Source organism: Epinephelus fuscoguttatus, linkage group LG12 (assembly GCF_011397635.1).
Source record: "Epinephelus fuscoguttatus linkage group LG12, E.fuscoguttatus.final_Chr_v1".
NCBI classification, from domain to species: domain Eukaryota; kingdom Metazoa; phylum Chordata; class Actinopteri; order Perciformes; family Serranidae; genus Epinephelus; species Epinephelus fuscoguttatus.
Genome location: NC_064763.1, coordinates 15,814,068 through 15,841,238, shown reverse-complemented (window position 1 = coordinate 15,841,238; position 27,171 = coordinate 15,814,068). Strand labels below are relative to the sequence as shown.

Here is a 27,171-nt window from a genome sequence, read left to right as displayed (position 1 = left end):
GACACCACAATATCTTTTGAGACAGTTATCATACTTTGAAATGAATTCCATACCGTTGCAACCCTACAATACATATACATATATTTACAGATACAGTACTGTATTCAATGCAATGAATGGCTCATGCAGATATTATAAATGACCGTTTCCACCTCACTGCACCATGTCCACATCTAACTACTCTCTTTTTCACCTGTTACCTGCAGTCCTTAATTACTACACAACCAGTGATGGAAAGTACATTTACTCAAGTACTGTACTTAAGTACAATTTTGAGGTACTTGACGTGCATTTTATGCTACTTCATAATTTCTGTACTCCATTTCAGAATGCAATATTGTTTTTGTTTTTTACTCCACTACATTAATCTGAAAACTATATCAAGATTTTATTTTTTGTAAAATGAATAAATAAATAAATAAATTCAAGTTAAATTTGATGCATTGTTACAGATTAAACAAGCTGTTTCTTACTTTATGGCTTGTATAAAAATGCAGTGTCTTGGTTGGATCCCTTGTCTTGTTTCAGATGTCTGAGTTGTTTCACATGTTGTTACGCATTTACACTGCTTAATAATTATGAGAAACTTATTCTGATTCTAATGAAGACTTTAGTTATTATATATTTATCACATATTTTGCTATTTGTTTGTTTCGTGATTGTGGTTTGGCTGCTATTCCACCTATCTATCTGTAGGTGGCAGGACTGCGCCTGCCGAGAAGAAGAGGCAGTATCCTAATACATCACACGAAGAAGAAACCCATCCATCCATCCACAGGCCAGCCGCAGCTAGCTAGCAGACAACGTAAACACCAGGACATCTTCGGGTAGATCGAGCCATTTCAGCAGTTTAACTTTAGTTTTCTTTGCCGCGGTTTATTGGAGAATAACTGCACGATGTGGTAGTTTAGCTAAAAGTCTTATGGTCAGCCATGTTTGCTGGGATCTCGGAAGAACCAAGGCCTTGAAGTTGCCCTGCTAACGGATGGTAAGACATTGATTTGGCTCATAGGAGCAGCTAGCGTACAGCTAAGCTAACATCCATTGCGAAGGTTTTCAGTACGCGATTAACCAAAAATGTAATGCCACTGGCTTGCTAAGATCTAACGCCGTATTCTGGACATATTTGCGAATGTATTTTAACGTTATCTTGTATATGTGCATGGGACAACTCGATGAAAGCGCAGACTCGGTACGCGCCCCGTTTACCGTGGTGTTGACAGAATCTGCCTCAGAAAATAGAGCAGCTAAATGTTTCTTTGCATGTAGTTAAATATCGGAACCTGGTAGCTAAAAAACGCAATATTGGTAATAATTACATCCTTCTGTTGCTTTCTGCATACAATTTGTTCTTCAAGGAGCATTTGAATTGGACACAGTCTCCATTTTTGTGTGTGGTTGGCCTTGTACGCCCACTTTGTTCCGGAGTTACTGAGATGCCCAGTGGTGGGCGGTACTGGTCAGTGTAAACACAAAGTTAGATCTTTATTGAAACAGATGTGACCCTTTTGACTTGTATTCTGTAACAGACATGGCCAGCAGGCTCCTGTCCTAGCTTCCTGATTAATTAGTGCCATTTAACACGCTGTAATAAGACTGCGGGAATTGTAAATGGAGTTTGGCATCATTTCCTCTGTATTGTTCTTCATGCTTTCTGATTAGGGATGCATGATATTGGGTTTTTTGCAGATATCCAATCTGATATATAACATCTCATTTGGCTGATTACCAATAGATATCAATATCGTTATATCCACTTTTTCCCCCCATCTCATTTTAGTGATCATCAAGTCTCTTCTGTGGTGGAATTAACATCATATTATGCATGCACACTCTTATTGTAATGGCCCACCAGCAGATGGAGACATGAAATACAATGCTTTTCAGTGTATGTGATATTAATTTATCATGCAAAATAAGAAAAAGCATGTTGGCCAATTCTAATAGTTCATTTTAAAGCCAATAATTGTGCATCCCTATATCAAATTTCATGTAAAGTCCAGTACCTGCACTGACTCGATCCTGACTAACGTAGTGTCTGAGTAGCCAACGTCTGTAAGTTTTATTCTAAGTCAAGCCTACATGCACATCCCTGCTTTCAGAAATACTCGTTAGTGCACGACATATATATATATGTGTATATATGTATATACACTCACATACACTGAACAAAAGTTTAAATGCAACACTTGTTTTTGCTCACATTTTCACAGGTTTAAGTTAAAGATCCAAGACTTTTTTATGCACTTAATATTTCTCTCAAGTTTGGTTGCAAATTTGTTAAAATCCAAATTAGCACACAACATTGTTATTTCACAGGTATGCTGACTGCAGGTATATCCACCAGAGTTGTTGCCCGTGAACAGAATGTTCATTTCACTACTCTAAGATGTCTTCAATGTGATCTGTGTGAATTTGGCAGTACATCCAACCGGCCTCACAATAGCACAAGTCAGTTATGACAAGCTGCTGAGAATGACAGGTATGCAGATGAGCTTCCCTGAGATGGTTTCGAGCCAAATTCTTCAGTTGTGCAACCCAATTCTTGCATCAGCTGTTTGGATAGCTGGTCCCGGGCAATCTTGCAGGTGAAGACGCTGGATTTGAAGATCCTGAACTGGTGTGGTTATATGTGGTCCACAGTTGTGAGGCTGGTTGAATGTACTGCCAAATTCACGTAAATGACATTGGAGATGTCTTATGGTAGTGAAATGAACATCCAGTTCATGGGCAACAGCTCTGGTGGACATTCCTGCAGTCAGCATGTCAATGAGACACTCCCTCAAAACTTGGGACATCAGTGGTGCTGTGTTGTGTGATCAAACAGCACATTTTAGAGTGGCCTGGCACACCTGTAGTAATGATGCTGTTTAATCAGTATCTTGATATACCACACCTGTCAGGTGGATGGATTATCTTGGAAAAGGAGAAGTGCTCACTAACTTGGATTTTAACAAATTTGCAACCAAACTTTGAGAGAAATATTAAGTGCATAAAAAGTCTTAACTTAAACCTGTGAAAAATAGGGGCAAAAACAAAAGTGTAACGCTTGAATTTTTGTTCAGTATATTAATCAGCTTTACAAAATAGTCTCCAACAATTGTGGTATTAAATCCTATTTGAGTGACATTTGCTAAAAAATACAGTGGGCAGCCTTTTTAGGAAATTACTGAGCGTTTTTTAAGATTGGACCTAATGTTTTAGATTTGTGATCATTTAACAGACAAACACGTTTTTAGGGATTTGCTGACATTATGACAGTACAGAATATCTTATCTTATTTTTTAACTACATCCCAGTTGCCGATTGTAGATTTGTAAACTTTCCTAGAAGACTCTGTTGATGCCTTCAGTGTATCTTAATGAGCTCCTATTTCTAATTTCTCTCATTTTTAAACTTATTTTTTGTCCAAAACAATATAATACCAATGTGAACATACACTTTATATTCACTATTTCTTATTTTTTAAGAGCTGATAGAACTTTAAGTTTATTCAACTGCTTTTAAAAACAAATAACCTAACAGAGAATGAGATGGAGTTTTCAGCAACTGTCATTTGGAGAGTATAAAGTCACATAATGTAACTGAATCATTCAGCTGTGTGTTCATCAGTAACAGATTACCAGTGTTTGAAAGATGAACAGTGTTGTAATCCCACAATAGTGTTTCTCATTTTTGGTTATATGATATTGTTTATGCTAAAAAGTTGTCTAATCTTTCATTATGTTGTTCACTCACCACTTAGCCCATGATTCAGCTGGAGAAACCAGTGCTGACTGGTACCATGCCTGTGGTATGGCCCACCATCCTTGACCTGGGCAGGGATGAGTGCAAAAGAATTCTCCGCAAACTGGGTAAGTTCATGCAACACAAATTAAATATTGGACAACCATCAAGCAGCATTTTATACACTTTGTTTATGCAACTAAGTTGTGACCGTAATCTTAATCAGGACAAGAAATTCATTCTTGAGTTTTTCAGATTGAACTCACATCCTTTTCATTGTTTATCAGAGCTGGAGGCTTACGCTGGGGTTATCAGTGCCCTGCGAGCCCAAGGAGACCTGACAAAGGACAAGAAGGATCTGCTGGGAGAACTCACTAAAATTCTTGGGTAATTGTTTCCTACATACTCTAAAACTTGATGATTCAGAGAAGCAATTTGTCCAGTTTTTGCACACACACTTTGCTTTATTTAAAATCTGCTGTCCCTTTTCGTTCACCTACATCCCCCCCCATCCTCCCAGTATCTCAACAGAGCGCCATCGTGCAGAAGTCCGCAGGGCTGTCAATGATGAACGCCTCACCACCATTGCATATCAGTAAGTGTATAATCGACCATGTAAAAATGTCATTCATCATGTGCAGTATCTTACAGTATGTCAAGTGACATAGCAAAGAATCAGATTAATTTGTCAATTTATGTATTCACTTCCCAGCATGTTGATTTCTGCAACAATGAGCAACTTATGGAAACTGGGAACTGTTGTTTTAAAAACAAACGTCTGAGTACTGAACAGTGCACAACTTTTTTTCCCAGCATGTCAGGTCCTAACAGCTCGTCTGAATGGTCCATTGAAGGACGCCGGCTTGTTCCCTTGATGCCGAGGCTGGTCCCTCAGACAGCCTTTACTGTGACTGCTAATGCTGTGGCCAGTGCCACAGCCAATCAGAATGCATCCCTGCTGTTGCCAGCTGAAACGGGAAACAAAGAAGGTGGGCCAGCATCACTTTGCATTCAACTGAGGGTGTTTCAAATCAGATAAGATGTTGAATGACATATTTAATTTCCTCCCTGCAGTGGTTGTATGCTACTCCTACACAAGCACCACCTGCACCTCCACCAGCGCTACAGCAACCAGCGGCACCATAGGAGCGACTGTGAAATCACCAAGACCTCCCAGCCCTTCATCCAATGTGGTGGTGCTGCCCAGCGGGAGCACGGTCTATGTGAAAAGTGAGTGTCAGCCATCATCAGATCAATCTAAATTTCTGCTCTGATCAGGCATTTTAACACTGATCGGCCTAAAAGGGCACTACAAGGCTTGTTTACTGATTACTAATCCCATTCCTGTGTCAAGAACAAACCTAATGCCTCCATGGAAACTCATAGCTTTCAGTGTTTGATGGCTCAAGCGTGCCACAGAACAGATGATTCAGAAATTCTCCCCACAGTGCAGACTTTATACTGGCTGGGATCAACATTTCCTAAACACAGCATTTCTAAGGATCTGTTGGATTGAATTTGACAATTCCACAGGCATCTGCTGCCAATGTGAGCGAGCATGATACACAACTGGTATGAGCAGTGTCTAACAGGCTGACTTAGGAAGGGGATGAGAAATGTGTCTGCACATTATTGACAGTGGAGGCGTAATGAGAATTATATTTTATTTTAATCTTAGGCTACATCTGACATTCCATACTAGCATGCTATTTAATAGGCTAAAACAGTATGTGAGATGCTTAAGTACGTCTGCAACCTCAAACAGATACCAATAGGACGTGAATTGCATACTATTTCTGGGGAAGCAGTGGACACAAATATCCCATGATGCAATGTGGTGGGGATGACAACATTCATAACAGTGGACAGCAACTGAGGCAGCTCAGTAACATCAGTAGGTAATAAGTAACTCTCTACAGGTAAATAACTTTGGTCATGAGTCTGCTGCCTGATGTGCAATTTGGGAAACACTACATGAAGTATTGTGGAAGGGACATCATTACAGATGGACGATATAATAATCTTGAGCTTTGTTTAGCTCCAGGCTCCGGGGATGTGGGACCATTTTTATCCAGACTGAAATATCTCAAAAACTATTTGGATGGCGCGCCATGACATTTTGTACACACATAAACATTATACCTGCTAAAAATGTTAGCGCTTAGCTAATTCAGGCATTATCTAGCGACGAAGATGCCTGTGACATAACATTCCACAATGAGTTCACCTTCACACGTAGCAGCTCCAGCTGTAGCTATACCTACTCACCATTTTCTTATGTTTTATAGACCAAACATTTAATCAAGAAAATTATCCTCAACTTCTGTCCTCCATTTCCCTCACAGGTGTGAGTTGTTCTGACGAGGACGAGAAGCCTCGTAAGCGACGGCGGACCAACTCGTCCAGCTCGTCGCCGGTGATGCTTAAGGAGGTTGCCAAGGTTACCCCGCCGGTATCCAAGAACATCACAGTGCCAGTGAGCGGCAGCCCCAAGATGAGCAACATCATGCAGAGCATCGCCAACTCGCTGCCACCCCACTTGTCCCCCGTGAAGATCACCTTCACCAAGCCTACCATCCAGACTACCAGCACCACCACGCAGAAGGTCAGACATGCTTCTTCACGTATGCTTCCTCAACACATCCCTCCTCACAATATTTCAGCGTTACAAATATCTCGTCTTCATTCAGGTGATCATCGTGACGACTTCTCCCAGCTCCAACTTTGTGCCCAACATCCTGTCCAAGTCTCACGCTCACAATAATGCCGCTCTATCCAAGCTGGTCTCCACCTCCATTCTGACTACACCCTCCCAGAAACAGACGGTGGTCTTTCCAGCCAGCTCCAGCCCTTCTTCCAACACTATCGCAGTGACCACAGTGGTCTCCTCTACGCCCTCAACAGTCATGTCAACTGTAGCAACATGTAGGTCCTTCGTCTGCACCAACATAACTAACGTGTCCCGTATGGGGAACCTTAAAACACACAGAGAGAATGAGTGAATTAGCCTCAAACTCCAATCAGCAGTCTAGTATTGCTTCATTTATTTGGAATCATGGAATGAACTCAAGTGTAATACTCACTCTGTTTTAGCTCTGATTTTGGTCTCAGCCAACTCCTAAGAAAAAGCTTTTTGTCTGAAAACATCACCTGCTCAGAGTAGAGTTTAAGGGATATAAAAATCTCCACAGAGCTGAACTGCACTGCTGGAATATAGAGATCTCCGAACAGCAGAGTGTACTCTAAAGATGGAGTGTTACTTTGCCAAGTGCAGTGAAAGTTAAACTTAACGGTTTGTTAATTCCTATGAAAACAGAACGCTGTAATATCAGGAAATTAGCAACAATCCAACTCGATTCAAGATCAAGGAGATGGTGAAAAGTTATGGCCCAAACCAGGCAGTTCAGGTCACGCCTAATTCAGTTCAGGCAAAGAATCAAAGCTCTAAATGTCACACCAAGTAATGCAGTGTCTTGTTAGATTTAATCTTCTTTGGTTACACGGACTATACCAATGTCTCTCAGAGAATGCAGTTAGGATGGAGGTTCATATTTAAATCTGATTCATATAGCAGTTAATTAATTATTTTTTAGTATTGCTTAATCTGCTGTTTGTTTTCATATTTACAGTTTACATATTCCAATTTCATTTGGAGGCTGGATCAAATTTCTGGCATTGTAATCGACGTGTTATGGATGAATTTTACTTCACACAGCAAACGTTCTGTCCAAACACCAAGTTAAAGTAATCTTGATGGCACAGTTTTAAAGAAAAGTTACTTTACAATCCATCTGTGTGAAAAGACTTAAAAACATTTGCTCTTTTTGTTTCACTTTGACCTCTGAAATCCTGTTGCCAAAATGTTTGAGCAGCTAGCTGTGTTAGCATAACAGTTCTGTGTTCACTGTTGTAGGTGCTGCTTCAGCTGCAGTGAAGGTGGCTTCAGCCAGACTTCCTTCCCCTAAAACCCTGGTGGGGTCACCGGCTCAGATCCTGGCCCAGTTCCCCAAACAGCAGTCACCCAAACAGCTGCAGCAGGGCTCATCTATGGGAGCGTGTAGTGTAAGCCAGACCCAGACCACCTCCACCTCACCAGGTTCCAAGCCCACCATTCAGATCAAACAGGAGTCCGGTAAGCCTGCGTTCCATCAGTCTTTCTTTATCTCCCTTTAGTTTCATTTCAGTTATTCTCTTGAGGGTTTTTTTTTTTTTTTTGCAAAATAACTTTATTTTTGCCAATGATAAAGGTAGCGTTCATAAATATTTTCTTCTTAGACATTAAAGGAACAGTTCACCCAAAAACAATATAATGGTATATAGTACTCACCTCCCTTGGCTCTTCTTGGTCCTAGGAAAAAGTCTGCTATCCAACGGCGTTAAGGAGAGTGAAGTGCCAAAAAAAATGAAAGCACATCAGTGCAAACAGATTTCTGTCTTCTTATTGTTGTTATATGCGTACAACAAATTCCTTCCCGGGAAAGATTTTGTTAGGCAACAGTTTAGTTAAAATAGTTATGTTTGGGTTTCCATGAGCCAAAATGAATAGAAGACTTTGATAATGCTGCACAGGATTTTTTTTTTCCCCAGAGGTTTTCTAACATTTTTTGCTGTCTGTCATTTAGACTCCATTGAAGTCTGTTTGCACTGATCTGCTTTCATTTTTCAGGTGCTCCTCTCTCTTTAAAAGAATACTTCCCCCAAAACCATTCATTAGCAAACTTTACCTGGGACCTAAAAAAAAAAAACCTATATTGTTTTTGGGTGAACTATTCCTTTAAAACCACAAGGGACCCTCAGTGCACCAGCCTTTTAAGAACATACACAACATGACTGATTATTGGTCGAACTGAAGTTCTTGATGTGAGTGTTTTTTCCTTTGTTTGTCTGCACAGGGGTCAAGATAATCACTCAGCAGGTTCAGCCCAGCAAAATCCTGCCTAAGCCTTCATCAGTGGCGTTGTCCAGCAGCAGCTCGTCCCCCATCATGGTCGTCAGTAGCAACGGAGCCATTATGACCACCAAACTGGTCACTCAGCCCACAGGTGAGGGATGCCAAACTCACCTATACTCAACAAAGCACTAGGGCTTGATAACCAGACCAAATTCTTAAATAGTAAAACTATATTTTTGTATGCAGCTACCCAGACCACCTATACGAGACCAACTGTTAGCCCCAGCCTCGGTGCCAGAATATCAGCCTCCAGTGGTGGGACCACCTACGTCAAGACCACCAGCGGCAGCATCATTACAGTGGTGCCAAAGTCTCTGGCTACTCTGGGTGGGAAGATCATCAGCAGTAACATCGTCTCCGGTGAGTTAATGGACAGAGATGGCCATTGCTGTGATTTTACATAATCAGGTATGCTTTGATAAAATATTGTCTCCCCTCTGCAACAGGCACAACGACTAAGATCACCACCATCCCCATGACCTCCAAGCCAAATGTCATTGTGGTTCAGAAAACCACAGGGAAGGGGGCGACCATCCAAGGACTACCTGGCAAGAACGTGGTCACCACACTTTTAAATGCCGGGGTCAGTCGAACGCTCTTATGATGTTTTATTGATCAGTAATCCTTCCAAAGACAGACAAAACATTACACGCTATAAGTGTTTTGATCTGTGAGAATGTGGCAAAAGATCTGATATATTGTGAATTTTTTTTAGAGAATATTATTGAGAGTTTGGGTTATTAATCACTTGTTCATGCTTCACAAAGCTGAATATTTTCTAGTTTTCCTATTCCTCTATGATATGTTACTTAATATCTTTGGACTGTTGGTAGGACAAAATAAGACAACACCAACATAGGCTCTGTAAACAAAGACCAAACAGTCAAGAAAATAATCAGTAGATTAAAATAATGCCCATTCCTAAACATTTTTTACTTTTCCTTCTTCCCTGATATTTAACTTAGTAACTTCTGGTTTGGACTGTTGGTTGGACCAAATGAGATATAACCAACTTGGACTTTGGGAACGACGATCAAACAATTAATCGAGAAAACAAGCAATAGCTTAATATTGAAAATGGCTGTAAATAAATGAAATAATCATTTCAATTATTTGTGCAGCATAAGTGTTTGTTCATAGACAAAAAATGTTTGCATGTAGGGATGAGCATTTTAAATAACTTCCATGTTTAAACACTTGCATTAAATTATTATATTACAGTAATCACAAAAAGAATCTACCTTAAGAATACAAATTTTAATTTGCCAACAATGTTTAATGGTCCCAACAAACTCACATTGACACCGAAACAGCTCAAATCTGTCTTTAAACCCATTTATAATCGTTACATGAGCCAAATACTAGGGCACTAATCTAAATATCTTCTAGTTTCCCACTCCTCTATGATAGTTACCTTAATATCTTCAGGTTTTGGGCTGTTAGTCAGACCAAACAATACATAACAAACATAGGCTTTGGAATGACTATCAAACTCTATAGTGAAAATGGCCGTTAATATACAAAATAATCTTTCAAATTATTGTGAAGGAATAAATGTTTGTTTGTTGACTTTTTTGTATAGCAAATCTGCAGCTTGTGTGTTGATTTCAGCCCATGTATTTACTGTGTCACTGTTTTTGACACACCACTAGGTGTCGCCAAAGTTGTAAACCTTTAAATCTTATATGGAGGCCCTTTAAACAATTTAATATATTACATTTCCTGGATTCGGAGTTTTAAATTTATTAAATACAGTAATACGCTTGTGAGTTTTTAAGGGAATAGTATGACATTTTTGGCACATTTGCTTTCTGGTGGCGAGTTAGATGTTCAGTTTGATAACAATCGTATCTATTTGATATGTTAATATGAAACAGCCAGCATCTGGTTAGCTTAGCTTAGCACAAAGCAGTATTTTTGCAAATTCATACATTTAAATTGAAATTTTCTATGAACTGTGATGGCCATATAGACTCAAATTCAGGTTACAGAGACCTATCATTATCACTTTGTTGAACACAAGTATTTTAATTTGACAGTACTGACTGTACATCTCAGGGGTTTTCTTCTACGCTGCTGCTGCTGTTTGTACTCAGTTGTTGTAAACTGTATGTTTTACAGGGTGAGAAGGCCCTGCAGGCTGTTCAGGGGACAAAACCAGCGATCATCACTGCCTCCAGACCCATTACCAAGATGATTGTCACCCAGCCCAAAGGCATGAGCTCTGGATCCCAGTCCACTGCCACCAAGATCATCCCAACAAAGATCGTTTACGGCCAGCAGGGCAAAACACAGGTGAGGCACCACCAGCTTGTCAAACGTTTCTCTTTGTTTTTGCACTTTTCGTCTTTATTTTCCTCTCTTTATTTATAAAAAATTACCCTTCCAACCTTTTAATTATTACAGCGTTTTCCCAAGATCTTCAGCTCTGAGATATTCTACTCACCACTGTGGGAATTTTCCACTCGTAGTGGTTTTAAGGCTTGAAATTAAATTGTTGTCATCATTAGATCCTGGTTAACCACAGTCCAGTGAGGTTATCATGTGACAAACATCCAGTGGATATTCATATGACCTTCTGACTGACATCAAGTAGCCACAAGTGTATGTCTTCTAAACATGATTAAGGATGGGTGTCCATATGGTGTTTTTGTCTGGCAGAAATACACTGGCAGGAGGCTGGGGAACTGTGGGTGTGGGATGAAGCGCTGCACATGGGTTTTGTTTCTATAATCTTACAACGCATACAGTGTTAAAAGCACAACATTCAGTGTCTGGCTGATTTGCTCCCCTAAATGGGCTGTCTTTGTTGTGATAGTTTCCGACTGACATATGGTACGGCTCAGGGTAGACAGTAAAATAGTGACAGTGACGACACCATTTTCAACTAAAAGAGCTCGGGGCGGCCCCACGAAAATGCCGAAGAACTCTGAAAAATGCTGTGGGTGCAGCACCTCTTCTCTCAGCAGCCACATATGCTCTCTTTTTTGCAAAGATACTGAAGTCATTACAAAAGTGCAGTTTTAATTTCAGGAAAAACGTCACAAAAAGTCAAAAGCTTCTTTCGCATTGCTCATTTTTGTCTTCTGAGGAAGGAAACTTCTGCTTTCATCTGCGTGATGCATTCAGTCATTGATCTGATGACAGCTCCACTGGGTATTTTCTGGAGAAGTTAGATCTAACAATTAAAGCAAACCTTTAAAAACAAAACAGAGAAATCCCCATTTCTTTAAGTGGACAAAGGTATACTGGGGCTTTGACACTGACCTTTCCTCTTCCTCCATTTACTTCCCCTCATTCAGGGAGAGAAATGAGTCTTGAACTGAGTGTTGTCAGTTGGATGAGCCAGGCAGACTGACAGCAATCTGTATTCTGCAGCTGTTTGACCTGAAAGAGCAGCAGTGTTTGTCTCCTGTAACAGGATCATGTTTCTGACACGTTATATTAAACCTGAATTAATTGTGGTTTCTTGTGGCAGTGGGGTAAGCTGTAAAGCCAACACTGAGACACAGAGCAACATTAATGTGTCCAGTTGTAATAACTGTGATGGCTTTGTTAAAGAGACAGCAAAGTGGTCATAAGCGGGGCAGTACACATGCCGCTTCTTTAACCGCCTGGAAAAAGTGAGGTCGGGTGCTGGGTGCTACTCTGTGCCAACTTTCAAGGGCATGGAGGCAGGCTGTTTCTGAGGCAGCTAAGCAACCATATCCAGCACCGTATCATAGCCTACTTACCAGAAATGCTGAGTGCAGAGCTGATCTGTTTCCAGGTGGGTTTTTTTGTAAGTGTGTATTAGGCCACAAATGGGACAGATGCAAAGCTCTGACAGCCCTGCAATGAACTTCTCCTCCATATTTATCTCAGACTGATGTTTACGGAAGAAGGGAAAGGTACGTGCCAGCTGTGATTGGTTGTTCCTCGTCACATGACATGTGGTGTCACCGTTTGAGCCGCACCTGCTGTGCGTCTACATTGAAAATAATAAATTTGAGGGTGCAAAAAAACGGCCTGTGGCATGTGTACGGCCCCAGAGAGAGACACTCCAAAAATCTTGTCTATTGGATTAAAAAAAAAATTGTTTCTGCATTTAATGTGTAATAATGTCACCATGATGCTGGAATTTCTAACTGCGACACATTACCTAAAAAATATCAATATTCAATTCCATTTCCGAAAACCATTTAAAATGCGTATTAAAACAGACATTTAACAAGGCTGTAATATGACAAGTTTCCTTGTCTTGGTTAGTGGCAGAAAACATCAGAATGTCTGTAGTAAACATGAACAATAAGAGAGAGCGAAAAATGTAGCTGGTACCAGAGTATCAATACTGCAGAAAATGAGAATTGAAACTGTTTTGAATATTCAGAATTGATATATTTCCACAAATCAAACACTAATGTGTACTCTGCATTTTCTAATCAGTGCCCAGCACTGCCACTTACTGTTTAATGGCCTATACAATGAAACCAGCAGCCATAGTAGGTGTTTCTTTCAGTTCCTGGGGATTTTTTGGGGATGTCTGTTTTTAACAACTTAACAAGACCTGATTGGTTCTGGAGAAATTCATATATTTCTGACAAGTACCAAGAATCCCTAACGTGGGATTTGAAAGTGTGTGTATTAAATTTAAAAGGAAACACCCACTGAGGTGATAGTAAACTGCCCCAGTCTTCCCCAATATTTCTGTCTAAATCTTTTCAGGGGAATTTGAATTCATGACACAGGTGTCTGAATATATTCTGAGAGGGTGAATTCTAAAATGTTAATTTCCATTATGCTGCTTTAATACCTTCATACATTTGAGGCAGCGAGGGATTAAGGAAATTAGTGTCTATATAAACATCTTTTTGCCTTTAGGTCGTCACAATGAGCATCTTGTCCGAAAATATTTATTTAAATACCGCAACAAAATTTTCATTCGCATTCACGAACAGTATGTCATAGTTTCAATTTCATCACTTCAGTCTAAATATAGCCAGAATTCACTTTCTGTTTTTAGCCATCAAGGGGAAGCTCTGCAGCACAGTATACACATACTATATGTACTGTATTCAACACCCACAGTGATGATCCGCTGTGCAGTTTCAGCCAAACCACAAACATGACCTGCCAAAACAGCAACAACAATGAGAAGATCCCGTCACATTTTAAACTACATTTTGAGATCAACGCTGTGAATCATTTTCCAGTGACGAAAATGGCACCTGTTTACAAAAGATTTTTAACTTGTTGACTTACTGAACAAACAACAAAGCAGATGGAAATGTGACTTAGTTATTGACATTTATGAACAGGAAATCTTCAATATCATCATACACAGGGGGAACTTCTGTAGTTGCCAGAGTATGAACTACTCTGGAGTAGCTGAGCTAATTTGATAAGAAAATACATGTATATTATGTGTTTAAGCAGTGGATAAACACATAAATAGGGTTGCAAATTGATGTGAATCTGATCCCTATTATATCTGTCACAGTAACCGATAAATTACCACCTACGACAAGCCAATCACACAAGAATCGCCTCCCACCAGCCTGAGTCAGCCGAAATACCGCCTGCAGTGATTGACAATGGGTGAAACTAATTAGCAAGGGAGCAGAGAAAAGATATATATCCTTAAAAGTAATGACTGAAACATTAAGCTTCTGCCACTACAAGAAGAAGGACAGTATGAATCATTGACAATACCAGCCAGGACCACTATGTGTTTGTAGGTAACATCTAATGTGATTTGTAGCATTTGTACTATGGCTCTGTCATTTGGTTAAATGTTTTGTATTTATGTGTATGTTAAACAGTTGACGTCTTTGTACACAAGACAAATTACATATTGTCTCTGATAATGACGTCAAATCAGATCAAATCAAATGAAATCATAACCATATTTTTCTGCAGCTGTGACAATCCAACTTTAAGATTGGCAGTCGCCTCCCGTTAGATGTGTTTCGGCACATCTCACTGGTAGGAGGCCCCAAGGCGGACCAAGAACACACTGGAGGGATTACATATCTCATCTGGCCCGGGGACGCCTTGGGGTCCCCCAGTAGGAGCTGGAAAGCATCGCTGAGGAGAAGGACGTCTAGGGTGCTTTGCATGGACTGCTGCCCCCGCGACCGGGCCCCGTATAAGCAGATGAAAATGGATGGGCAGTGGAATGGGGCTCCTTACGTTGAATAGTCGACTGTTCAGAGTCATCCCTAATTGACACATTTTAATGGGAACCACTGTTTTACCCAACAATGTTTGTTTCTTTGGGCTTCCTTCCAGGTTCTCATCAAGCCCAAACCCGTCTTCCAGACGGCGGTGGTGAGCGAACAGACCCGGCAGCTGGTCACTGAGACGCTGCAGCAGGTGTCCCGCTCAGTAGACATCGGGGGGCAGGGACAGACCTCAGGCCAGGATGGGTCCACAAAGGACGAGCCAGGGGGCAGCCTAGCCAGCGAGGCCTCTCATGGCAGCGCTCAAGGTAAACTTCCCTTCCGCTTTCCCTTAGAGACAAGAGACAGTGAGGTCAGATGAATCAGCTGCTAGTACTCAACTCTTCTGGATATGTTTTGTCTAAATGGGAACATTATTGGCCGTTTGTTTTGAAATTTCATTAGACAAGAGTTTGATGTGGAAATAACCCTAACCCGATGCATATTTGTGTTCCTCACAAACTGTCCCACATTGTTTTCCCTGTTTCCTGTTTTCTATCCTCAGAGCCTCAGCCTGTAGTGCATGTGGTGTCCTCCAGAGAGCAGGATTGGACAGAGCAGGAAATATCTGTTGAGTCCAGCCCCACTATTATCTACCAGGAAGTGTCTGGCGGGGAATCCCAGTCCGCCACTTCCACCATCAAAGCCCTGCTGGAGCTGCAACAGACAACAGGTGAGCCTTTATGTCACGGAAAGGCTGCAAATGTAAACCAGAAAGATGGGAAACGGGTGGGAGGGGGTTTTCACCTGTACACATGCTGAGTACTAAGAATCATCCGTCCTTTGCTTGGACAGCTTAGGCAAAGCAGATTTAAACCTATATCGAAACTCTATTGTCAAACAAACATACCAGACCAAAACGCCAGTGACCGACAGTCATCATGTTTTTGCCTCAGGCTTTGCTTTCACAATAAGCTCATTAGACTACAAACCTGTGGAACTGGGTGAGTAGATGGGAAGTGTTATAGATTCCCATGTTATATTTCAAGGTGGAAACAATTTTTAGACTGATAAAACAAAGGTACAAAAATTCCAATGACATTCCCCTATAGTCCTGACTGTAAATTCCCAGATGATGTACATGTGATTGAGTGTATGAAACCAGAACAGTTCAACGGATCCACTTATTAATAAATGTATTGACCACTGTTAACGTCTATTATTTTAAAAATGCCTTGTGGCCCTACTTTACCTCAACTGCACAGAGAACAAGGTTCCTATTGTTTCCCTGACAATGGTATATTGTGAGCAACAAATTTGTGTTCACATCAGCAGGAGGAGAGCTAGTTAATGTTAGCTGTTAGCTATTAGCAGCCGTTGGCCTGAATTGACTGCTTACAGAGGTTGCTCTGAGTTATATTACGATGCGTTCAAGGTCTATTTATTAAAAATGAGCATTGGGTGAAGGTAAATGTGTTCAGTGTAATCTTGTAAAAATTAGTTTTTGGCAAATTTGTAGGTTTTCACAGCAGTAAAAAAAAAAGATATTAGAGGGAATTATGATATATTTTTGTAGGTTGTTTCATAAATTTGTATGATTGAATCTGTGCTCATTCAAAGACCGTGTGATGAAAGACTGAAAGACTTTGGAACAGTTCAGTTATCTTGTTTTATAATGGAGTTTTCTTAGTTCTCCTGGCACAAGAGGGGGGATAAGTAACACCAAAAACAACAAAACATTGGTATTAGCTATTGGCCAAATTATTTCAAATTCAACATTGGTCTAGGCACCGAATTTCACAACAGGTGCATCCCTAATTGTTGTCACTCACTTGATGACCCTTCGCTAAAACCTTCCCGGCAGTGAAGGAGAAGGGAGAGGCCAAACCCAGACAGCACACCATCGACCTGAGCCAGATGGCTGTGCCCATCCAGCTGGCCCAGGAGAAGAAGCCCAGCCCGGAGTCCCCAAGGCCCTCCACCTCAGAGGCTGAGCCCAGCACTGAATACGTCACAGCAGGTACACCCCTCCGGTCTGCTTCGTGGCGTACTGTTTGAAATATATCAGTGTCGGAAGAAGTGCTCAGCTCTGGGTTGCACCAGCTATGTGCAAGTTCAAATGTAGCTTAGTTACAGCTCGATTTCTAAGTCAGGTCACTACGAATATTTTAAGGGTTGCACCAGCTGACAAAGTCCCAAAAAGTTACGACATAAATCTTGCATCTAGCCTTTAGTAAGTGTTAAGTCCTCACTAAAATAACGCATCATCTTGGTCACCTGCATCATCAGCAACACGTTCTGTGTGACAGAATGCACCCACCCACCCATGTTACCTCTTGACTTATATACCCTAAATAGAAATGCTTGAAATTTAATGGGAGTGTCTAAATAAACACGCAAACTTACATATAGCTGGTGCAACGGGCTGCAAATCTTTAACTACTCTTTAAATACTCTGTTACAAGTTTCAAAATCATTCTTAAGTAATATAGCTATCAAAATATACCAAAAGTACTCGTGATGCAGAATGGCTTATTTCACAATATACTATATTGTATAACTGGATTATTTATGCAACAATGTGCCCATCACTTTAATGTTGCAGCTGGTAAAAATGAAGCAAAGCTACTTTAAATACTGTTGACTACTTTAATTCAAATTAATACATCATAATTTATTAGTTCATTCATATTTTGTATTAAGAATCTTAAACTGTGAGGTAACTGAAGTTGTCAAATCGATGTAATGGAGTCAAAGTACAATACAAGCTTCCAAAATATAGTGGAGTAGAAGTGTAATGTAGCATAACATGGACATACACAAGTTCTAGTACCTCCAAAGTACAGAACTTGAGTAAATGTACTGAGGTATCTGAAATATTTGCATGATTTATCAACACTGAGCACTTCCTTTTTGGTTGGCAGCTGATAATTTCAGTGGTACAGCCTAAACTTCAAAGTAAAACCTCCAATTTGACACTGAAGCACGCAACAGTCAAGTTCTCTTTTTGATCCTTTGACGGAAAAAAACAGCTGTTAATAATTGTGTATATGTGAATCTGTTTGCATTCAGCCTGTCCTACATGTTAATAATGCTAATCAGATTGTGCGACTGTGATTTCCCCGCCAGGTAAAGTCATCAGCAGAGTGGGAGCACCTGCAGAGGACGACAGCATGGTCATGTCCTCCAGTCAGCAGCTGGGGAAGCCTTACAAAATCAGCAGCCAGGTTACCATGGTAACCAAACCAGCTGCTCCCGTCTCCTCTGCAGCCACGTCCGCGTCACACGTCAGCCAGGTGAGGACACAAGTCTGAAACTGTTGTATTTGCAGAAAGTGGATTAAAAGTTGTCTTGGGATGGACATGCTGGTCAATAAGAACAAATATTGAACAGATATTGTGGACGTTAGCCTTGTTTTTGTTTATATCTATTATTCTGGTTTTTACAGGCCAGTTCACCCGAGTATAAAAACATTCACTCACCTCTCATTAGTGGGATTTAAAATAGTTTTTAAATTATGTTCCCGGGTTTTGAGACCACAGCCTCCATTTCAATACTATGGAGGTATGTGGAATTTTGTTTGTGGTGCTCACAACCTCTAAAAATGCTTCTAAAAATTGAAAAAGAGTGCCACAAACCACTCTGGATAATCCACAGAGCACACTGCCAACAGTTTCCATAGGAACTGTTTCTTCAGTCGAAAATGCTGTAGTTCCAGTGTCACCTGGTCACAGAGAAGTCTGTGGACTACCACTAAAGCGAGATGAGAAAGTGTTGGTTAGGGGACTTTGGGTGAAATGACCTTTAAGATACCTCAGTTTCTGTTGTCATACTTCTGCCAACACCTGAGGTCATAGTTTCTATTTATAGCACGTGACTTTCTTGAACTGTCTCTGTTCAAGTTCCAGTCTAATTCATTGGCATTAATGGACAGAAACCTGCCGTATGGGTGTTTTCACTCAGGTTATAGTGCAATGAAGCTTAATATCAAACAGCAATATTAAGCAACACTCCTGTGACACATTAGCATTAATTCACAGTTAATTTCTAGACTAGACACCAGAGTCCCTATTTTAATTACTGTGTCACAGGTCTTTTTTTTTTTTTTAATAGAATTTACATTTTAGGATTCATTTAGAAAATAAATAAATCATATGGTCATGGCTCGTCAATTCATTGTGACCACTAAGAAGAGGAAATGGACCCTAATATTTTGAGATAAAATAGAAATCTGTATATCCTGGAAGAAACTGTTGTGCAGCAGTTGCAGTACAAAGCAGAAAAGAGTGTTAATATAAAACATCAATACAGATGCAAGTTTAAACAATATCAATGAACAGAAAAAATCCAAAATACACACAATTTCGCAATCGCGCATATCTCAAGGTGCTTCTTGGTGAGTTGCATATAGATATGTATGCATATCTTAAGGACAAGTAAGCGCATGTGGTCAAAATATTATTTCCATGATATTGTCCCACTTTGCACAACTATAATAAGCTTAGCCCTAAATCCAAAGCTCGAATATTTTACTAGTTTAACTGCTTATGTTTCATCTTCATAGTCACAGTCGGTATTTATGCACACGCCCACATAATATCACATCAACCTGGACCCCATTTGCCCATGTTTTTGTGTCTAACTGAATAATGGGAACATTTGAAATTGGTCCAGTATTGAGCGAGAGTAGCGGCCAGGCTGCAAAGTGAACACTGGGCATGTGCTTGTTTTTGCTACTGACGGGCTCAGATTATTTTAAGTGTCAGACAAGATTATTGGAAGGATCCCAACAGAGATAGACCTTTTTGTTAAAGGTCAAGATCTTTTGTGTTTTACCAGAAACAGCCCTGAAATCACTATTATCAAACCAACCAGACTCCATTTAAATAAACAGTAATTCTATCATCATAAAACACACTACATTCAGATTTGTCAGAAACAAAATGAAACTCACAGAAACCATCTTGGTTCATCTTTGGACTGTTCCAACAACCACCAAGTGTGGTTTGAATAAACCAAATAAACCCCTAGTTCACCCAGTTAGATGTGAAGATATGCTGGCTGGTGGGATTGGCACTGGTGAATCTGGGGTTGTTTTGGGGAACTAAAAGGATCTAATGCTTTATCCAAACAGTGTGAGATTGTTTAGCCACTGGTAAATAGTTGTGAGCCTCCAAGGACCTGTAGTTCTCGAGGTTGCAAAACCTTGCCTGATAATATTACAGCACATTGTCAAATATGGGCTTATAGCATTGAGTAACGTTGGAATTCACTCAAACATGGTTGTCTATTACATAATAGCATTAATGGCTATATGCTACTGTTATTATGACAAGGTTAATATTCATTTATATTCATGTCTATAGTAAAAGTCATAGTGTCTCTTAGGTGACTTTCAGAACCACATGTCCCAGCTTTAACAGGCTGGGGGAAAAGAATCTTTCCTCGTCGCTTACTCTGCCCACACCACACCACCTAGCTATACATATATGCACATCATGTCATCTTCCTGCCTCTGCAATGGACCTGGTTAGTGCCACTGGGATGGGTAAAGTGCCATCCTCCTTTTGATAACTCAGTAGTCCTCTTTATCTTTCAGCCCTCTGACAGCCACGGTAAAACTGAGACTGTGTTAGAGGTGGGCGAGTTGGAAGGCGACACCTTGGACCCTCAGACGGGCTTGTTTTACCGCTCCAGCCAACCAGCCACAGATCCCATGAAGCAAACCACCCACTCCACAGCTGCTCAGCCGCCTCCCTCGAGCCAGGCAGAAGCCGAGCAGAGCCGGCAAACCTCCGCCTCCAGCCAGCCGCCGCCACAACTGCACAGCAAACCTCAAATCAGCCAGCCTTCTTCTTCCTCCACTGCCTTCCCCTCCACTCTTGCTCTGACTAAGAAACTCCCAAAACTACGAGAGCAGAGTCAGCCCAAACCCCAGGCCTTAACCCAGAGCCCCAAAGACAGACCCCTGACTGCCCCAGCCCAAACTGGGGCAAAGGTCACGACCCCAGGCACACCAACCAAGCCCCTGTTGACACCGCAGCTACCAAAGCTCCAGCAAGCACCCACGTCCCACCACAGACCTCTGCACACACCCATGTCCCACCCTCCTCCACTGCAGGCGCACCACCCTGTCAGCACTGAAAAGACTGCCTCCAGTCAGGTGAGTGATTTTACGTCCAACGCTGTGCAGCACTGCCAGTAGTAAAAGATAAACAACTTGGGACATTTGTTTGTGGGATTAAAGCACAAAGACGCATTAAGTCATGCCTTATTGGATTTACAAATGGAACGCCTTGAGGTAGAAACACTAGGCCCAACATCTGCCACTCATCTTAATTAAGCTTGTCTCGAGGCACCTGACTCAACTGGTACATGTGATGGTGCCGGGGTTTTTCCTACCTTCCTTGTTAATACAATAAAACATGTGCCGCAGACTGATAAGCAGCAACAAATTGATTTATGTTAAATTAACCCTGGCTGCAGCAGCTGCTCTGTATGTCTGTCACCGTGATTGAATTCTGACAGTTGGTCAGACAGAATAACAAGGACATAATGGAGGACTTTAGTTTTTGATGTTTGACACAAAACATAGGGATTAAACAGCCCTAATATTTTGTCTTGGAGCCATTCACATCTCTGACACATGCATGTATATCATAACACAAAATCACATGACCTGTGTTGTCCTTGAGAAAATAATGGTGCCTGTAGCTGTGTCAACAAACTGGCTCCATTTAAATGAATGAGAGTGCGACTTTTTTTCACACAGGACTGAAGTCTGTCTGAACATGGCCTTTGATATGCTGTCTGCTCATGTGTTGTAAGCTGTAGGGCAAGTTTGCTTTCTTTCTTATTTGCCTGTCTTTGTTCTGAAGCTCAGCCTGCCAGTTGCTGTCAGTCACAGGGCTCTTACGGGTCATTGTAATCCTTGAAAGTTTGTGAATTTGGGGAGGGGGGGGGGGGGGCAGCAAGGCCTTGAAGGTTTTTAAAAATAGACACAAGTAAACATGGGTCATTGAAAGTGCTTGAATGTACAGTACAGGCCACACACACCTTCTCATTCAATGCGTTTTCTTTATTTTCATGACTATTTACATTGTAGATTCTCACTGAAGGCATCAAAACTATGAATGAACACATGTGGAGTTATGTACTTAACAAAAAAAGGTGAAATAACTGAAAACATGTTTTATATTCTAGTTTCTTCAAAATAGCCACCCTTTGCTCTGATTACTGCTTTGCACACTCTTGGCATTCTCTCCATGAGCTTCAAGAGGTAGTCACCTGAAATGGTTTTCCAACAGTCTTGAAGGAGTTCCCAGAGGTGTTTAGCACTTGTTGGCCCCTTTGCCTTCACTCTGCGGTCCAGCTCACCCCAAACCATCTCGATTGGGTTCAGGTCCGGTGACTGTGGAGGCCAGGTCATCTGCCACAGCACTCCATCACTCTCCTTCTTGGTCAAATAGCCCTTACACAGCCTGGAGGTGTGTTTGGGGTCATTGTCCTGTTGAAAAATAAATGATCGTCCAACTAAACGCAAACCGGATGGGATGGCATGTCGCTGCAGGATGCTGTGGTAGCCATGCTGGTTCAGTGTGCCTTCAATTTTGAATAAATCCCCAACAGTGTCACCAGCAAAACACCCCACACCATCACACCTCCTCCTCCATGCTTCACAGTGGGAACCAGGCATGTGGAATCCATCCGTTCACCTTTTCTGCGTCTCACAAAGACACGGCGGTTGGAACCAAAGATCTCAAATTTGGACTCAACAGACCAAAGCACAGATTTCCACTGGTCTAATGTCCATTCCTTGTGTTTCTTGGCCCAAACAAATCTCTTCTGCTTGTTGCCTCTCCTTAGCAGTGGTTTCCTAGCAGCTATTTGACCATGAAGGCCTGATTCGCGCAGTCTCCTCTTAACAGTTGTTCTAGAGATGGGTCTGCTGCTACAACTCTGTGTGGCATTCATCTGGTCTCTGATCTGAGCTGCTGTTACCTTGCCATTTCTGAGGCTGGTGCCTCGGATGAACTTATCCTCAGAAGCAGAGGTGACTCTTGGTCTTCCTTTCCTGGGTCGGTCCTCATGTGTGCCAGTTTCGTTGTAGCGCTTGATGGTTTTTGCAACTCCACTTGGGGACACATTTAAAGTTTTTGCAATTTTCCGGACTGACTGACCTTCATTTCTTAAAGTAATGATGGCCACTCGTTTTTCTTTAGTCAGCTGATTGGTTCTTGCCATAATATGAATTTTAACAGTTGTCCAATAGGGCTGTCGGCTGTGTATTAACCTGACTTCTGCACAACACAACTGATGGTCCCAACCCCATTGATAAAGCAAGAAATTCCACTAATTAACCCTGATAAGGCACACCTGTGAAGTGGAAACCATTTCAGGTGACTACCTCTTGAAGCTCATGGAGAGAATGCCAAGAGTGTGCAAAGCAGTAATCAGAGCAAAGGGTGGCTATTTTGAAGAAACTAGAATATAAAACATGTTTTCAGTTATTTCACCTTTTTTTGTTAAGTACATAACTCCACATGTGTTCATTCATAGTTTTGATGCCTTCAGTGAGAATCTACAATGTAAATAGTCATGAAAATAAAGAAAACGCATTGAATGAGAAGGTGTGTCCAAACTTTTGGCCTGTACTGTATATATTTTGTGAAAGAGCAGAAATTGAAGTCCTTTTGGTATTTTAACTGATGAAATGTGTCTCACATTTGAGCCTGCCTCTCATTTTAATTAATTCTTCTTATTGTAAAAATTGTCAGTATTATGACAGTGATTAACTTTGATCAATGTATCAAACAGTGCCATATTGTATCCTTGAATTTGAGGAAATTGGGTCTGGAAAGTCTTTGAAAAGTCCTTTGAACTTCTTAACGAAAGTGTGGGAACACTGCAGTCAAACACGGACACGCCCTCCAGCTACTAATATTTGCCCACCCATTTTTTTTCTTTCTATAACAATAAATAATGACAAACACTGACATTGTTTTTGACCACCAAGGGGATGGCCATGGATGTATAAAGAGAAATGGATATAGAGTTGGATGCAGGGTCCTGTTCATTCCTATCATACCTATGAAAAAGTTTGACTTTCTGGGTTTAAATTACCTGGATCTTCTGCATCATTGGGTCTTTAAAGCAAGCACACCCGTGACTACACTGGCTGAGCAGCAAACTTCCACCAGGTTTTTTGTCCCAATGCCATCATGTAAAGGATCCAGGAGTTGAAGTTACATGGTTTGGCCACTATGTCAAATTATCTTCAAAGTCTGGCGCACTTCCTGGAGGCTTGGGGATGAGTTTTCTCACTTTCCATTTCCTGTGTTTTTTCCTCATTCACACATCTTCATCACAGCAGCCAATCATCACACAGAGCGCCACCGTCACCAAGATCACATTTGGCAGCTCCCACCATTCATCGCCGGTCTTCAGCAGCGGCGAGGCCACTGCCAAACTGATCCCCGAGTCCAGCTCTGGGCCCTCTGGAGACAAGCCCTCGGTGTCGGACATCCTGAAGATCTCCATGATGGAAGCGGAAATCGATCCGAGCACAGAGCCCATGGTGGTGGATTCTTCCAGCGACTGTGGCCCACTGGGAAAAGCCCTGGAGGTCCAGGCCGTGTCAGGCACGCTGGACTCGGGCCAGTTTATAAGCAGCTCTGGGGCCTCAATGCATCACTCCCACACAAAGCCTCAGCAATTCAGCTGCATGCAGGGCCTCACAGCACAGAGGAGCAAAGAAGACCTAGAGGTCATTGAGGTGAGATATTTATTACAAAATAATGTATGTAATAAATCACAGAGCTCAAGGTACAGACAGGCTTGTCAGCATGTCTGTCACATATTTAATCTCTCTATTAAAACTTACTGATAAGTCAGGTCATTGTGAACTTCAGGTATGATGGTAGCTTACAGATATATCAGATTGTACTGTTAATAAGAGAGCAAAAGATATTCATGTTTTCAATTAAATGTATAATTTATTTATGAAATAGCGACATAATTCATATGATGAGATGCTAGTTTGAGTCCTGTACAGGTCTGTCCACCCCTCAAGCCGCACATATGTCATTTAGTTCTGCAACCTGACCCTTTGTCACAAGATCCACAACCCAACATGACACTGCAAATGCTGTAATAACCATGCGCTGTTCAAATAATTTGGCTGGTCAGTACATTTAAACTGATCATTTTGGGACCTTTTATACATCTGAAACTAAAGTAATGTATTTCAAAATGACGGTAATTCAGGAAGTACATTTAAATGAATATTTTTTGAGCAGCATATCGTTTTCCCACCCAGAACTGAACACAGAAATAAGATTAAGACAAATACTACCTGCAACCACCTTTTTCTTTTTGCGGGTAACCAACCTGATGCAGGACTCTGACACTGGTTATCAACATAGACTATTAGAAAAACATTAGCATGATAAATTTTGTTACCTCACTGGAAATTGACTGAAACCTAAATGTGACTAACGCATGCAGGTGATTCCTCAGTACTCCATCTTGCCAGACTCCAGCCAGTCTAATGTGGTGGTGGAGCCCAGCGGCTTCCTGGAGATCACCAACTACACCAGCCAGCAGCTGGAGGAGGACAGCCCCATGGAGCAGGAGGTGGACAGCAGCAACGACGAGGCCACAGCGGCCAGTCCGCCCGACCAACCATAGCCACTTTGTGCTGGAGACATTGCCAGTTTACGGCCTCAGACTTGGCGGACAAAGAGTTTTGGCTGCAAAAGTTGCTTTCTGTTTTTGTGTAAAATATTAGTTTGTTTATAATAAGCATTTTTCCCTCACCACAACTAATGGCACATGTGGTTTTTATTGCCAGTGAGGAGCGCTGGATGTAAAATGTGGGAGCGAGGTGAAAGGATTAGTTTTAGTGCAGCCCCGGACGGTTGGAATCCCACCTCTCCAAACAGACTTTGTAAGACATTCACACATTCATGAAATTGATTATTTGGAAGGTTTGGCACTGTGCCTTGTGCCACTGTATGTTCAGTAACATACAGTCATATCAGACCACTGCAGGACTGCATTTATGTTTAATGTCCAGAGTATTTCAAATACATGTTCCCCAATTTTTGTCTGAAGGTTTTATCACCAGATGAACAGTATTTTCTTTGACTGAGGTGCAGCTTTGTAACTGTAAAATCTCTTAAAACGCTTATGGGGTTTAAGTTTTCAGCAGAGAGAACAAAGCTGGAGCAGACTGAAAATTGCTGCTTGGAACATGAACCAGAAAAGAGTCCTGGAGGAAGGATAACATATGTGTTACTGTTCATTGTAACTGATGTAAAAGAAAAAAAAACATTAAGCAGTGTACCTTTTTTGTAAGATAAATTCTGGAGTTCAAAGAGTTGCTGTGAGAATTTCACTAAGTATGCATTTGCTTCTGCATAGTGTGTTTAAACTATGCATTTCTTTTATACCTTTTCAAACTAGACGACTAGTTAAGAAAGAAGACATTAAATCTGCACAATAAACCCGCTGAAAAGTGTTGGTTTATGAAGTTTTGTTGGTTGCAAACAAAATAAGCTTTTGGATGAAATGAGGGAGTCATAGTGTGACGTTGCGTTCAAGTCATTCTGATTGATACACTCTTGAGTTTAAAATGTTTTAAGATAAAACAAATACCCTACTTGGATAAGTAATTTGGATCAATTTTTCAACAAAAAAAAAAGTTAAGTTAAAATATGTTGATTTCCTCACCCTTATTGAAAAATACAGAATCTATTAATATGCAGATTTTTTTTTACTTCAGAGGTTTAACTGGTGGACACAAGATGAATCCAGTGTCTATTACGCTTGTTTAAGTTGCATATCAGACTACAATTAGCTTTTAATCTAGTTTTGATTGAAGCCCCTTTCCCACTAACAAAACAAAACAAAAAACCTACCAACACCCTCTAACATCTGGCTTTTGTCTTTAACAAGAAAGATTACAATCTGCATTTACTCTTGGGACAAATGACTCTCCAGTAGTCAAGGGTATTTATCGTCTCTGGCTCTCATAAGCTTAGAGTGGTGGTAATATATATGCGTCAAAAGGGCGGACACACCAAGAGTAGGTATTGCTACGGTTGGAGCAGCTACATGACCCACCCACCAGCGACATCACTTGTTTGCCATACCAACACTTCAGTCCACTTTCACCCCCCTTTGCCCCTTGGTCCAGGAGCAAAAGCCCTAAGAATAATACTAAGTTGGCATTTAGCTAGCTATGAGATGTTGCATTTAAAGAGAGGTGGTTAGGGTTAGGGTTTATATCCCGTTTCTTATAAAGTGAATCATGTTCATGTATACTAAATTAGAAAGGGGATTAGTGCTACG

General features: G+C 41.1%; 1 protein-coding gene across 3 annotated transcripts; it reads left to right on the top strand.

Annotated features, from left to right (window-relative positions):
* The first annotated feature begins 745 nt into the window (after nucleotides 1-745).
* On the top strand, nucleotides 746-27,007 carry emsy (EMSY transcriptional repressor, BRCA2 interacting). 3 transcript variants are annotated; one of them, XM_049591243.1, is made up of 20 exons: nucleotides 746-988; nucleotides 3,746-3,854; nucleotides 4,014-4,113; nucleotides 4,247-4,321; nucleotides 4,540-4,715; nucleotides 4,801-4,956; nucleotides 6,072-6,331; nucleotides 6,417-6,651; nucleotides 7,640-7,858; nucleotides 8,619-8,768; nucleotides 8,864-9,037; nucleotides 9,124-9,260; nucleotides 10,799-10,972; nucleotides 14,948-15,146; nucleotides 15,383-15,550; nucleotides 16,682-16,837; nucleotides 17,947-18,113; nucleotides 20,417-20,980; nucleotides 24,191-24,592; nucleotides 25,324-27,007. In XM_049591243.1, the coding sequence occupies exons 1-20, from the start codon at nucleotides 986-988 to the stop codon at nucleotides 25,504-25,506; spliced, it is 3,807 nt and encodes a 1,268-aa protein (XP_049447200.1). In that variant the 5' UTR covers nucleotides 746-985; the 3' UTR covers nucleotides 25,507-27,007. The 3 variants fall into 3 exon arrangements, with proteins under 3 accessions (XP_049447200.1, XP_049447201.1, XP_049447199.1); XM_049591244.1 differs by having other exon boundaries at nucleotides 24,188-24,592; nucleotides 25,336-27,007; XM_049591242.1 differs by having other exon boundaries at nucleotides 747-988; nucleotides 24,188-24,592; nucleotides 25,324-27,006.
* The last annotated feature ends 164 nt before the right edge of the window (nucleotides 27,008-27,171 follow it).